Raw genomic sequence first — 15,324 nt, forward strand, 5'->3', positions numbered from 1 at the left:
AAACAGATGCAGAGTTAGTTAATGCACTGTCCAAACTCACCTGCAGCTTGAATGTGCTGTGGATGAATGTTAATCTCCATATTAGTTTGGTTTGAATCAGAGAAATCTCTACCATTAGAATGGCAGCTAAGACATTACTAAAATGCAGGGAGAGAAAGATCAGCTCTTTTAGAGGCATGTAGAGGAAGCTCAATATCACAAGAGATATCACCTGTTAGGCAAAAATTGGGGAAGAATTTTTGGAGAATGCAATATTCAAGGGGACCACGGTGGAACAAATAGAATCTTCCAGGAGGAGATGATGGACTAGGAACTCCTGGTGACATGAATGGCACAAGCAAAGTCCAAGAGGTAAATCAGGGAAAGCTCGGGGTGAGGGTTAATTCTGTGTATCAGATAGACTTGCCAGGGGGCCCACATTAAAGATCATGCTTGAGCATCTCTCTGAGGGTGTTTTCTTGTGAGATTAGCATTTGAATGGGTGGGCTCAGTAAAGCAGCTTGACTCTCTCCAATGTGCGTGGGCATCACCAGTCCACTGAGGGCCTGAATAGAATACAAAGTGGAAGAATAAGGAATTCCCCCCTTTTTTGCTGCCTTGCTGTTGAACTGGGACATCTCATCTCATCTCCTTCTCTAAGACTGGGATTCCCCCGGTTCTCAGGTCTTTGGCTGAATTACACCACTGGCTTTTCTGTGCCTCCAGCTTACGGATGGAGATCCTGGGACTTCTCAGCCTCCAAGTCATGTGAGCCAATTCTTCAAACATATCTTACTGGATCTGTTTTTCCAGTTGCCGCCAATATTACCACTACTGTTCCCAGTCTGTTTGCATCTCTGGTCTAGGCCCCTGCTTGGCACACAGTAAATTCTCCATGGAAGCTTCCTGAATGAATGGTAGATACACATTTCAGAAATATGTCTGTGCCAACCTACTTAAATAGGATTTAAAAATCAGAGGTAATATACTTCCCTGGAAACTGCTCCCAACAGTACAACCAGCTGTCTGGTGCTTCTGCTCAAGGCAAGGAGCTGCTTCTTTCACTAGAGTGAAAATGAATCCGGGATGTCAAGTCAACTGCAGTGACAAATTCATTAGCATCTTTAGGTGGGAAGTGTTCATATAATTTGCACTTTACAGAATCTTCATTAAAGAGGGCAAGAGAGCTGCAAAGTCCTAATACAATTAGCTAGATAGTAGAACCAATCATAAAACCATGGTTGTCCTAAGAAAACCAACTTTATCATCATGGCCCTATTCATTTAAGAGCTTGTAACATACATAGAATAAATTTCATTGTTGACAATCATGAGTCTCTAAGACTAGCTGAGAAGAAATGCTGTCAAGGGGCTAGAAGCTACAGTGATTAGCACCATTTATCTGGCCTCATGGTACCCCAATGTTGCTGAGAAAAAATATCCAGAATCCAAGATAAGCATCTGTGTGTATATACTTAATTCCAAAGGTCAAGACGTGGAAGCAACCTAAATGTCCATTGACAGATGAGTGGATAAAGAAGATGTGGTATATACACACACACAATGGAATATTACTCAGCCGTAAACAGAAGGAAATAATGCAGATAATGCCATTTGCAGAAACATGGATGTACCTAGAGATTAGCATACTAGGTGAAGTAAGTCAGATAGAGAAAGACAAATATCATATGAGAGTGCTTATATGTGGAATCGAAAAGAAAAAGATGCAAATGGATTTATTTAAAAGAGAAAAAGGCTCACAGATATAGAAAATAAAATTATGATTACCAAAGTGGAGAGGAGATAAATTAGGAAGTTAGGATTAACATACCACTATATATAAAATAAATAACCAACAAGGACTTACTGTATAACATAGGGAACTATATTCAATATTTTGTAATAACTTATAAAAAAGAATCTGTAAAAGCATATGTATATACACACACATACACACATTTGTATGTGTAACTGAATCAGTGTGCTGTACACCTAAAACTAATGTAACACTGTACATCAACTATACTTCAGTTAAAAAAAACCCCAAAACACAAAAAACAAAGGTGAATGCAAGAGCCTGCAGTGTGCTAGAGCTCAAGGAGAAGCAGGCTGTCCTTACCACGCAGGTCCTCTAAGCCTTCACCATTGACGTCTCAATGAAACGCTGGGGATCTGCTTTAAAAGGACTCAGGCTGAGGATGAACAGCTACATCAAGACTGGCCATAAGTTGGTACCTACTGAAGTTGATGATGGGAACATGTTGGCTCATTGTAAAATCGTCTTGACTATTGACTATATTTAAAAAATTCTATCACACAAAGGATTCTTCTAACTAGAGAATTCTTAAGAAACAAGTTGAGTAGCCAGTGCATTCAAAGAATGAACAGAAGTAGATGGTCTCTGGGGTTTCCCAGGTGGTGTTAGTGGTTAGGAACCCGCCTGCCAATGCAGGAGCTGTAAGAGATGTTGGTTCAATCCCTGGGTCAGGAAGGTCCCCTGGAGGAGGACATGGCAACCCAATCCAGTACTCTTGCCTGGAGAATCCCATGGACAGAGGAGCCTGGCAGGCTACAGTCCCTGGGGTCGCAAAGGGTCAGATATGACTGAAGCGATTTAGCAGCAGCAGCAGATGGTCTCTACGAAGAATGTTGGGGGAAGGCTGTTTATTTGCGTTATCTGGGGTGGTTTGGGAGTCTTACCTCTCATGTTTCTGGATGAGGAGGGTCAGCTGAGCAGATGCAGTGTTCAGCAGGCCTTGCACACGGGTCTCTGACGACTGGATGTTCTGGACCAGGTACTCTCTGTGGCCAAATCTTTTACTGAGATGATATCTCTTACTAGCCTGGAAAAAGTCCATTAACTCTTCGACACTCTCCTGTTTAAAAAAAAAAAATTGAGAAAACATGCCTAATTAAAATTTAGAGAAAATTCTTTCTAGTCATATAAAATATTACATCTCCTTTCTGAAGAAAATACACAGGAATAGAAGCCCTGAGATGAATACCTTAGAAGTCCCAGCCCTGAACAAAGGATTAGAGAAAAGTACATACTAACAGGAAAGGGAAACTGCTGTATAGCTCAGGGAGCTCAACTTGGTGTTCTGTGATGAGCTAGAGGGGTGGGAAGGGAGGGGCGGGAAGGAGGCTTAAGAGGGAGGGGAATATATATACATATATAATATATATATTTATAGCTGATTCATATTGCTGTATAGCAGAAACTAATACAATATTGTAAAGTAACTATCCTCCAATTAAAAATAAATTTAAAAGGTAAATTATAAAAAAAAAGAAAGGGCTTTGAAAAGTGCATTCAAGACCCAGATAGTAAAGTCTTATCAAAACAATTTTCCTGCCTTAGGAATGGAATGTACATTTCACTCAGGTATCCTTCACCCACATGTGGTCACACCTTTGAAGTTCCCCAAACACAGCATCACGTCAGGTACTGAAGTTCTGGAATAAATCGCCAGTGGCTCTGACCCCAGAATCCCCACATTCATCAAGGGCATGAGATGAGTCTGGTCACAGAGTAGCAAGAAGTTCTTAGAATTTACAAAACGCATAAAAACCCAAGCAAGCACATGAGAGTAATAATAGCCTAGCACACACTGGGTGCTTCTTCTGGGCCTGGCACTGGACCCAGAGTGTTTCTCATCTTTTCTAACTTAATCCAGGGAGAGGATCCTATTATTCCCATTTCACAGATGAGGAAACTGAGTCCAAATCACACAGCTGGTAAACGACTGAGCAAGGCTTTGAACCTCAGCGATCTAATTCCGGGGCCTGTGCTCTAGCTCAATAGTGGTTGTCGCACAAATCCAATTTCAACTAGTAGCACAGGAATTGGACGAGCCATAATTAAACCAGCAGAAGTGAGACCTGCAGTAATTAAAACATCAGCCTTAGTGTGTTATCTCGCTGACTGGCTCTCCTGCCTCTTTTCCACCTGGCGAAATATTGTCCATGCAGTGGGTTACTCAGAGGTTCAATGTCTTCTTCAAAAAGAAACATACGAGGCCCTGGACAGTCCCCTTTCCACACAAAAGCTATAATCTTTCCAGGTCTAACACCTGAGGATTTGCACACTCCAGACAGTGAAGAGTGGAATGGTCAGTGGGATGTGGCCGAAGGCCAGCTTCTCCCTGAGAGTTCCTGGCTGCAGAATCAACACAGCAGGAACACTGAGATGATATTTCCATCCTCCACAGAGCTGGATCCCGTGAGTCGGCTGATCTGAGCCCTTGATGTTGGGAAGCTCAGAGTCGGGGTCCTCAGATACTAACGTGTTTGTGCCGTGGCACCATCACCACAGCTGTTACTTTTCTGTCCCCAGTCTTATGAATTATAACACATGTTCTTTACGACACGGAGAGTCAGACACAGCTCATCGTGAGGAGTAAGTAAACTGACAGCAAAGTCTGTTCATCCCTAAGGGATGCCCTAGGGGCCGAATACCCACCCAGGAGTTTATTTACTCTCCTAAAGTTTTAGTGGGGAAAAAAACAAGAGGAAAAAGGAGAGGCTGGCTAGTTCTCTTCATGCTCAGATGTCTAGTACCTTCAGAGAGGGGTCCTCTCCTCCCAGAAGGCTCATGAGGGCCACCTGGTCTCCTCCTGGGATGGCTCTGCTCTGTCACAACCCTAACTCACAGGGTCTGAGTCAGGACCAGAACTCCGGTGTGTTACTGCACACCAGTGATTTTATTCTGTGTATGCAGGGCTTCCCTGGTGGCTCAGACAGTAAAGAATCTGCCCACAGTGCGGGAGACCTGGTTTCGATCCCTGGGTTGGGAAGATCCCCTGGAGGAGGGCATGACAACCCACTCCAGAATTCTTGCCTGGAAAATCTCCGTGGACAGAGGAGCCTGGTGGGCTGCAGTCCATAGGGTCACAAAGAATCGGGCATGACTGAGCGACTAAGCACACACATAACAGGCGCAGGTAAAAGACCTTAGGCAGGCCTCGTAAAAATAGTGACAGTATCATATAAATGATAGGTTTGGACAAAAAATTCGTTTGGTTTAAAATGTTACAGAAAAACCGAGATGAACTTTTTGGCCAATCCAGTATTTGCACAGTCATCTAGGAATTCATTCTGTCTGGATTAATGACACTCAAGCTTCCATGCACAAACACCCACAAATTCACCCAAGCCTATGAAGACAGAGATCATAAGCCCTAGGCACACATCACCACACATGTGCACACACATATATGCATTTATATGTATATATACGCACTTATATATGTCTATCTTTAACTGCTATATATATTAAACATATATTGTGCCAAGCACTGGCTTTCTGTGAATTAGATTAAATGTGCATCATGCTGCTTTTAGTATGGGGACTCTATTACTTCCATTTTACAGATAAGGCAACTGAGACTCAGAGCCGCTAGGCAATTTGCTTTACTGACAGGTGGTGGAACTAGAATTCAGGTCCAGATGAGCCTGAGTCCAGGGCCTGTGCTTCAAGCCACCATTTTCCCTGCTTACTGGAAAGCCACCCTCTACATCAAGAGGTGGAAGGAAGACAGGGTTAGTTCACTGGAACCCGGCACAAAAGAAGAGACAGGACTTCATTCGGGGAGAGGAGATATTTAGTGAAACAGTTCAAGAAAATGACTCCTCCATCAGAGGGAGCCTCATTTGAGGCATTACCTGTATTTTAGAGTAATCTTGCAGTAGCATTTTTGCTGCCTCTGGCTTCAGCTCTCCTTTGAAAAGAGCACTTTTTATCTGGGTAAAAAAGATATTGTGCAGTTCGTTCCTCTGGAAAATAGCCAGCTGCCTGTGGGCCTTGGCAAAGTCCTCCTCCTGCTGTAGAGTGAGCGACCTCCTCAGGTGTTCCTGCTCCAGGCCGTGGAGGGTCCGCAGGAGACTGCTGCACTCGATGGCAGACTGTGGAGAAAAGAGGGAGTGCATGGGAGGTGACACACCAGCCAGGTGTGTACAGGCACATATGTGCAACATGCAAGCACACACACGGATATGTGTGCAAATGTGTACACACAGCACACATACATGTACCAACACACATGCACAATGCACATAAATGCACCTGGCAATAATGCATACACATGCACACTCATACAGGCACACACATGTACACATAGGACACATGCATGCACCATCAGCATACACATGCACATTGGACATTGATGTGCATAGCAAAAATACACACACATGTAAAGTTACATACACATGCATACACATGTACACACAGCACACATACATGCAACACCAACACACACACGTGCACATATACACACCCAGAAATAATGCATACACATGCACACATATACAGGCATACACACAATATACATGTACACACAGGACACACACATGCACCATCAACATGCACATGCACAGTACACATAAATGCACATAGCAATAATGTACATACATATACACAAACACACACATGCATGCACATGTACATATACATACACACAGCACACATGCATGTACCAGCAAGCATACACAAGCACACACACAGAGTGCATATAAATGCACACAGCAACAAACAGTGCACATACCTGCACAAAGATACAGGTACGCACATATGCACACAGAGCAATACACTTACACACAGTGCACACATGCACATGCAAGCACATGTGTGCACACCCACATGGAACACACACATGTATATACACATACACAGAACCATCTCAAAGAAGAAAATTCATAAGGGTGGAAATCCTCAAATCAAACTGCCTGAAAATAGCCCGCAAAATGGAAACATCAAAGGACTGTGCTGTTAGGCCTCTCAAGCTTATTTCCATCATCTTTCATTCTTAACTTAGTCGAAGAGAAAAATACCAGTGATCAGGCCCAAGCTGAGATCATTTGTGTTAAAGGGAGGCAAAGAGGAGGTAAGAAGTGGCTTCTGGGATGCCTGCACTTTCCATGGTCCAGAGAGAAGGCTGGGGGCACACTTTCACTGAGTTCCTGATGCATCTGCACGCCCATCATCTCAGACTCATGCTGCAGGAGGGCGTGTTCTGCCACCTGCAGGGGCAGAATTATAAGAAGACCCCAAGATCCCTGGCCCCTGATATAGATATCACATGAATCCCCTCCTCTTCAGCGGACATAAACTTCAAAGATGATGGGACTGTCACTCCCACGATCAGATTATTCTGTGGAAAAGCTGAAGAAGTCTTGATGATGTAATTAAGGTCCCTAATCAGCTGACTCTGAGTTAATCAAAAGGGAGGTTATTCTGGGTGGACCTGACTTATAATATGGAGAGTCCTGAAAAGAGGGACTGGATCTTCCTGAGAAGGGAGCCCCTCTCCTCCTGGCTTGGAGGAAGCGAGCCAAATATGTGAACTGTCTACTGGGAAGGGACGCCTACAGGAGCCAAGGGCCTCAGTCCTACAACCACAAGGAAGTGATCTCTGCCAACAACTGGGCTGAGCTGGGACCAGGGCCCTGAGCTCCAGGGGAGCAAAGGCAGTCCTGCTGAGACCATGCTGCTCAGCTTGTGAGACCACCCCCCTAACCCCCAGCACAGGGGACCCAGTTACCTTGCATCCAGACTCTGGACCACAGAAACTCTGAGAAGGTAAGCATCATTTTAAGTTGCTAAATGCATGGCGATCTGGTAAGTAAACACATTTTACAGGAAAGCTCAGGAAACACAAGCAAAGCCTCGTTCCCCAGTTCCTGCCAGCACTCGGGAGAGGAAGAGAGGTGTCAAAGCCAAATGTTTAGGCTCCAAGACACGGGACAGGGTGACGTGTTGGTGAGCATGTCAGGGGAAGGTGTATGTGTTTGGGAGGTAGAGGGCACAGCAGTCTCAGAGGTCAAGGTCAAGAGGGCGTGGGATGGCAGCAATGGCCAGGCTGAGCAGAGACCCAGGGAGGGCAGAGGGGTGATGACAGAGAGGGACTGGGCTCCACCTCCTCCAGGTGAACAAGAGAATCGAGTGCTCTGCACCTTCTGTTCTCAGTGACCAGAATCCCCATCTCTCAATCCCCCACATCACAGACCTCCTCACCTCCACCTCCGATTGCTCACAAAAGCCTATCACAGCAAGACACCCATTTTAGCTTCTCTGACTGATTTTTAATGTGTTCAGAATCTGGCTCAGAAAGAGGAGTGTTATTTATTTGGGACCCAAGCAGCCCAGCAGCCAGCACTGGACCATCTCTGCCCTCGGGGAGCTCTCAGCAAGCCTGGCACATGTGAAGAGCAGCAGGCACAGCACCAGAACCCACAGGTCTTCTGTTCCTGTCCCCTCGGCCACATATCCTGGAGCCAGTCCAATGTTTAACGGTTGGCCTCGGAGGCCAGGAAACATCACAGTCCTCTTTAAAAACTGGTTTTATACAAAGGACTGGATGAGACTTTTCCTAGTCACTCTTGTGAAGAGAGTGATTATTCACAGCTGACTCGATCTATGTTAGAGAATGCAAGCCATCACGAGGGTGTTGGGCCCTGACTGTGGGCATCACAGGGATGTTCTGCCTAAGAGCATGTCAGGGGAGTAGGTGGTGCCTAAGAGGGTCCATTCAACCACCAAAGTGACCTTCTTTTTCTGACTGTATGGAATTCAACAAGCCTCCATTTATTTTAATTAATAAGAATGAAACATGGGATGAAATCCATTAAAGTTCTCACAGCCAGGACCAAAAGCACACACACACCCAAATCCTATAAGATGATTATCTGTGCTTGTTTATAACAGTGGGGCTTCCCAGGTGGCTCTGCTGCTGCTAAGTCGCTTCAGTCGTGTCTGACTCTGTGTGACCTCATAGATGGCAGCCCACCAGGCTCCTCCGTCCATGGGATTTTCCAGGCAAGAGGACTGGAGTGGGTTGCCATTGCCTTCTCCTCCCAGGTGGCTCAGTGGTGTAGAATCTGCAGCATTTCTGCAGAAGAATAAGGCATGAGGCAATGACGTGTTTGTCACAGTGGAACACTCCCTAAAGTAACTTTTGATGGGAATCCCCCATTTATATGTATACTGCCCTCCGCTTACTCCTTTAGCATTCAAGGAAAGCTATGACCAACCTAGACAGCATATTAAAAAGCAGAGACATTACTTTGCCGACAAAGGTCCGTCTAGTCAAGGCTATGGTTTTTCCAGTGGTCATGTATGGATGTGAGAGTTGGACTATAAAGAAAGCTGAGCGCCAAAGAATTGATGCTTTTGAACTGTGGTGTTGGAGAAGACTCTTGAGAGTCCCTTGGACTGCAAGGAGATCCAACCAGTCCATCCTAAAGGGGATCAGTCCTGGGTGTTCATTGGAAGGTCTGATGTTGAAGCTGAAACTCCAATACTTTGGCCACCTGTATGCAAAGAGCTGACTCATTTGAAAAGACCCTGATGCTGGGTAAGATTGAGGGCAGGAGGAGAAGGGGATGACAGAGGATGAGATGGTTGGATGGCATCACCGACTCAATGGACATGAGTTTGGGTGGGCTCTGGGAGTTGGTGTTGGACAGGGAGGCCTGGCGTGCTGCAGCTCATGGGGTTGCAAAGAGTCGGACACGACTGAGTGACTGAACTGAACTGAACTGAAGGGGGTATAGAGATCCACAGAAATGTGTTTATCCCCTGCTCCAGTTCAGTCCTCCTGTCGCACAGATGAGAGACTAAACTCTAAATCAAAGGACACCTCTTCATAGGCCTGCCAACCAGGAGAAGTTGTGTGAAGTGGCCTGGCATAGGACACACTAGAGAGTGGTGGGGAGTGGGGCAAGGTGGAGACAGAAAGCCCTGTCTATAGAGCCAGCCACTTTTCAACCCACCAAGAGAGGCTCCGTAGCACTATGAATTTGGTGTGGCCACATCTTCCCATTTTTTTAAAGAGAAGCTGAAAGTCTGGGTTTTCATCCAAAATTTTATATTTTAAAAATTGGTAACAAATGTGCATTTTTAAAGATATATTAATATAATGGTCATTCACCCCAACTCCCTACTGAACTTTCCACTAAAATAGACTTTTCAGAGAAATGAGGCATGTTTATCCTTTGATTCAAATGCATGAAAAAGCAACCTGTATGGAGGGATTGGGGGGCATGGACCAGGGCAGGGCACTTTAACCCTGGCTCAAGAATCACAGGCCTGAGCCAGGCTATTCTGGCAAATGCTATTCAGGCTGACGCTACACTATCAAGATGGGGAAACACTGGAAACAGTGACAGACTTTATTTTCTTGTGCTCCAAAATCACTGCAGATGGTGACCGCAGCCGTGAAATTAAAAGATGCTTCCTCCTTGGAAGAAAAGCTATGACCAACCTAGACAACATATTAAAAAGCAGAGACTTGACTTTACTGTCAAAGGTCCCTCTAGTCAAGGCTATGGTTTTTCCAGTAGTCATGTATGGATGTGAGAGTTGGACCATAAAGAAAGCTGAGCACGGAAGAATTGATGCTTTTGTACTGTGGTATTGGAGAAGACTCTTGAGAGTCTCTTAGACTGCAAGGAGATCCAACCAGTCCATCCTAAAGGAAATTAGTCCTGAATATTCATTGGAAGCACTGATGGCGAAGCTGAAGCTCCAATACTTTGGCCACCTGATGCAAAGAACTGACTCATTGGAAAAGACTCTGATGCTGGGAAAGATTGAAGGCAGGAGGAGAAGGGGACGATAGAGGAGGAGATGGCTGGATGGATCACTGACTCGATGGACATGAGTTTGAGCAAGTTCCGGGAGTTGGTGCTGGACAGGGAAGCCTGGCATGCTGCAGTCCATCGGATCACAAAGAGTCGGACATGACTGAGTGACTGAACTGAACTATGCCATCAAAAATGTGAAATCATGTCCAGAAATTGACTGCACTAAATGACACTCACTGTACTCAATTTAGCAGGCTGGGCAAATTGTAAAAATGTTTTATAGAAGTAAATCCACCAGGGGTGGTTACAGTATAAGAGTTCTTGCACATAAGGCATTTTTCCCTTTAGGACACACATAGAGGAGTTAGGAGACCTTGGGCAGCTCAGGGCAGGGGATGCTGGCGTTGCCTCTTCTCCAAGCAGCTGGGAAGCTGGCAGATCTGGAAGAGTCCCTGTACACAGCACATACTGTGAACGGCCAGTGGCTGACTGCAGGAAGCTGAACAAGTCACTTCTCCTCTGGGCTTCCGTTTCCCCAGCTCAAATTGAAAAGATTTCATAGGCTGACTTTCATAGGCTGACTGTTTTATGGGCTTCTTTAAAGTTACACGAAATAATGAAACATGATAAACACTGTACAGAACAGGGCCAACAGTGCCAAGTTCTGGTCTAAGTCCTACACAAGCATTAATATTAACCGTTCTATAAGACAGGCATCATCATTATCCCCAGTTTAAGGATGGGGAAACCAAGACCCAAGGAGCCCGAACAATGCACCCAGAAGAACAGAATGAGATCTAAACCTAAGCCACCTGCACTCAGAGTCCATAGTCAGCACTGACCTCCCAGAGCCTCTCCCTGGAGAAATGCTCTGAAAACTGTTTGGGATTACATAGGCCTTTCAATGTGAACAGAATTCACTGCTATACTAATTATTGGAATTCCTAAACTTTACTCAAGAAAACTGATCCTGCCCATTTCGCGTTTTTCAAAGCTAATTTTTGGAGGAATACTATGACCAACATATTTTCATGCATTTTTATTTAAAGATGACTATAATAAATGAACAGATAAGTACAAGGTCATCAATAGTTTTCTAAGATGGAATGGTTTGCACAGACTGAAAGGGAAATAGCTCTACAACCTTTTGCCGTTCGGATGGTATTTTTGGAAGCAGGTTGGCTTAAATAAAGAGACTGGTCTCTGGGCAAGGTGGCCTGGGGGATCCAGAGGGATGGTCCCCTACCCTGGCTCCTGCATGGATGGGGCAGGAGGACACTGTGTGTCACCCCTTCTCCATGCCCCCAACAGCCAGTGTAAATAATGAGTCAACATTTAAAACTGCATCGCCCCAGATAGCCTTGACGTGCAGTCACTGGGATGAGCTGCCTGCATGAGTCTTGGTCCACTCACATGTCCTAGGGCAGGTGACCTTCTCTCCATCTGATTCCTTACCTATAAACATGGGATCCTATCAATTTCCACCTCCCTGAGTGAGTGTGAATATTTGAAGAGAAGGTCCAGGTGATGAGCTTAGAACAATTCTTGGCCCATAATGAATGCTAAGTAAGTGTGAGAGCGTTTCATGAAATCAGAAACTGTACTGTGATGGTAAGTGGAAATAAGCATGATATACTGTTAACGAACTGCATAAACCTCACTCTGTAAAAAAATATATTTAAAGCAAAAGGCTTATGCTGAAATCCTAGGGCAGGAGTGGGGGCCCTTTAGCATAGCTATGTCTCCAGGCTGAGACACAGCAGAACTCAACAAACAGGCTGAACAAATGTTGGTCTGCTGTTGAGTGGTCAGATGGGTTTCAATTTTTTTTTCGGCAGGGGAGGTTCTTTTAATGCTGTGAAGCTGGAGTTGGCAAGCTTTCAGTAAAGAACAAGATAAATATTTCAGGGTTTGCGGGACCCATTGGGTCTCTGTCATATATTCTTTTTTTCTTTGTTTTGTTTTTATTTTTTGTAATTCTTTAAAAATGAAGAAACCGTTCTCAAGGGTCAGACAGAAAAAGGCCAAGCAGGATTGGACTCCTGGGTCCCAGCTTGCTGACCTCTGCTTTCTAGTCCTTCTCAAGCATTCCTTATTGAATGCATATTATTTTCATCAGAAAAAAAAAATTAGAACAAATGGCTGTTTGGGACTGAATCACTAACTGTGTTTAATGCATTCTTTTTAAGTGCTGAGCTCAAGAAAACATGGTCCTGACCTGTAAAGTCATGGATGGAGATCAGAGAGTGTGGTCAGATAGGGGAGCCACGGTAAGCTAAACAGTTGAGTTCAGTTCAGTCGCTCAGTCGTGTCCGACTCTTTGCGACCCCATGAGTCGCAGCACGCCAGGCCTCTCTGTCCATCACCAACTCCCGGAGTCTACCCAAACCCATGTCCATCGAGTCGGTGATGCCATCCAACCATCTCATCCTCTGTCGTCCCCTTCTCCTCCCGCCCCCAATCCTACCCAACATTAGGGTCTTTTCCAATGAGTCAACCCTTCGCATCAGGTGGCCAAAGTATTGGAGTTTCAGCTTCAACATCAGACCTTCCAATGAACACCCAGGACTGATCCCCTTTAGGATGGACTGGTTGGATCTCCTTGCAGTCCAAGGGACTCTCAAGAGTCTTCTCCAACACCACAGTTCAAAAGCATCAATTCTTCGGTGCTCAGCTTTCTTCACCGTCCAACTCTCACATCCATACATGACCACTGGAAAAACCATAGCCTTGACTAGACAGACCTTTGTTGGCAAAGTAATGTCTCTGCTTTTAAATATGCTATCTAGGTTGGCCATAACCTTCCTTCCAAGGAGTAAGCACCTTTTAATTTATGGCTGCAGTCACCATCAGCAGTGATTCTGGAGCCCAAAAATATAAAGTCTGACACTGTTTCCACTGTTTCCCCATCTATTTCCCATGAAGTGATGGAACCAGGTGCCATGATCTTAGTTTTCTGAACGTTGAGCTTTAAGCCAACTTTTTCACTCTCCTCTTTCACTTTCATCAAGAGGCTCTTTAGTTCTTCTTCACTTTCTGCCGTAAGGGTGGTGTCATCCGCATATCTGAGGTTATTGATATTTCTCCCGGCAATCTTGATTCCAGCTTGTGTTTCTTCCAGCCCAGCGTTTCTCATGATGTACTCTGCATAGAAGTTAAATAAGCAGGGTGACAATATACAGCCTTGACGTACTCCTTTTCCTATTTGGAACCAGTCTGTTGTTCCATGTCCAGTTCTAACTATTGCTTCCTGACCTGCATACAGGTTTCTCAAGAGACAGGTCAGATGGTCTGGTATTCCCATCTTTTTCAGAATTTTCCACAGTTTATTGTGATTCACATAGTCAAAGGCTTTGGCATAGTCAATAAAGCAGAAATAGATGTTTTTCTGGAACTCTCTTGCTTTTTTGATGATCCAGTGGATATTGGCAATTTGAGCTCTGGTTCCTCTGCCTTTTCTAAAACCAGCTTGAACATCTGGAAGTTCACGGTTCACGTATTGCTGAAGCCTGGCTTGGAGAATTTTGAGCATTACTTTACTAGCATGTGAGATGAGTGCAACTGTGTGGTAGTTTGAGCATTCTTTGGCATTGCCTTTCTTTGGGATTGGAACGAAAACTGACCTTTTCCAGTCCTGTGGCCACTGTTGAGTTTTCCAAATTTGCTGGCATATCGAGTGCAGCACTTTCACAGCATCACCTTTGAGGATTTGCAATAGCTCAACTGGAATTCCATCACCTCCACTAGCTTTGTTCGTAGTGATGCTTTCTAAGGCCCACTTGACTTCACATTCCAGGATGTCTGGCTCTAGGTGAGTGATCACACCATCATGATTATCTGGGTCATGAAGATCTTTTTTTGTACAGTTCTTCTGTGTATTCTTGCCACCTCTTCTTAATGTCTTCTGCTTCTGTTAGGTCCATACCATTTCTGTCCTTTATCGAGCCTATCTTTGCATGAAATGTTCCTTTGGTATCTCTAATTTTCTTGAAGAGATCTCTAGACTTTCCCAATCTGTTGTTTTCCTCTATTTCTTTGCACTGATAGCTGAGGAAGGCTTTCTTATCTCTCCTTGCTATTCTTTGGAACTCTGCATTCAGATGGGAATATCTTTCCTTTTCTCCTTTGCTTTTCGCTTCTCTTCTCTTCCCAGCTATCTGTAAGGCCTCCTCAGACAGCCATTTTGCTTTTTTGCATTTCTTTTCCATGGGAATTTTCTTGATCCCTGTCTCCTGTACAATGTCACAAACCTCTGTCCATAGTTCATCAGGCACTCTGTCTATCAAGTCTAGTCCCTTAAGTCTATTTGTCACTTCCACTGTATACTCATAAGGGATTTGATCTAGGTCATACCGGAATGGACTAGTGGTTTTCCCTACTTTCTTCAATTTAAGTATCCACCGGAGATGGGCATGGCAAACCACTTCAGTATTCTTGCCTTGAGAACCCCATGAACAGTATGAAAAGGCAAAAAGAGAGGACACTGAAAGATGAACTCCCCAGGTCAGTAGGTGCCCAATATGCTAATGGAGATCAGTGGAGAGATAACTCCAGAAAGAATGATGGGATGGAGCCAAAGCAAAAACGATACCCAACTGTGGATGTGACTGGTGATAGAAGCAAAGTCCGATGCTGTAAAGAGCAATATTGCATAGGAACCTGGAATGTTAGGTCCATGAATCAAGGCAAATTGGAAGTGGTCAAACAGGAGATGGCAAGAGTGAACATTGACATTCTAGGAATCAGCGAACTAAGATGGACTGGA

At 44.7% G+C, this 15,324-nt stretch overlaps 1 protein-coding gene across 4 annotated transcripts in view; it reads right to left on the bottom strand.

The window, feature by feature from the left end:
* Positions 1–15,324, bottom strand: part of EVC2 (EvC ciliary complex subunit 2) — a 157,777-nt gene that overhangs the window by 62,774 nt on the left and 79,679 nt on the right. For all 4 annotated transcript variants that reach the window (XM_081494598.1, XM_081494416.1, XM_081494322.1 and 1 more), the window contains 2 exons: positions 5,643–5,882; positions 2,679–2,854 (listed from right to left, as the gene is read on the bottom strand). In XM_081494598.1, coding sequence (XP_081350724.1) covers positions 2,679–2,854; positions 5,643–5,882 — 416 coding nt within the window. The remainder of the gene's footprint in view (positions 1–2,678; positions 2,855–5,642; positions 5,883–15,324) is intronic.

The sequence above is a fragment of the Giraffa tippelskirchi genome, chromosome 1 (assembly GCF_054371585.1).
Source record: "Giraffa tippelskirchi isolate mGirTip1 chromosome 1, T2T-mGirTip1v1.2.pri, whole genome shotgun sequence".
Taxonomy (NCBI): domain Eukaryota; kingdom Metazoa; phylum Chordata; class Mammalia; order Artiodactyla; family Giraffidae; genus Giraffa; species Giraffa tippelskirchi.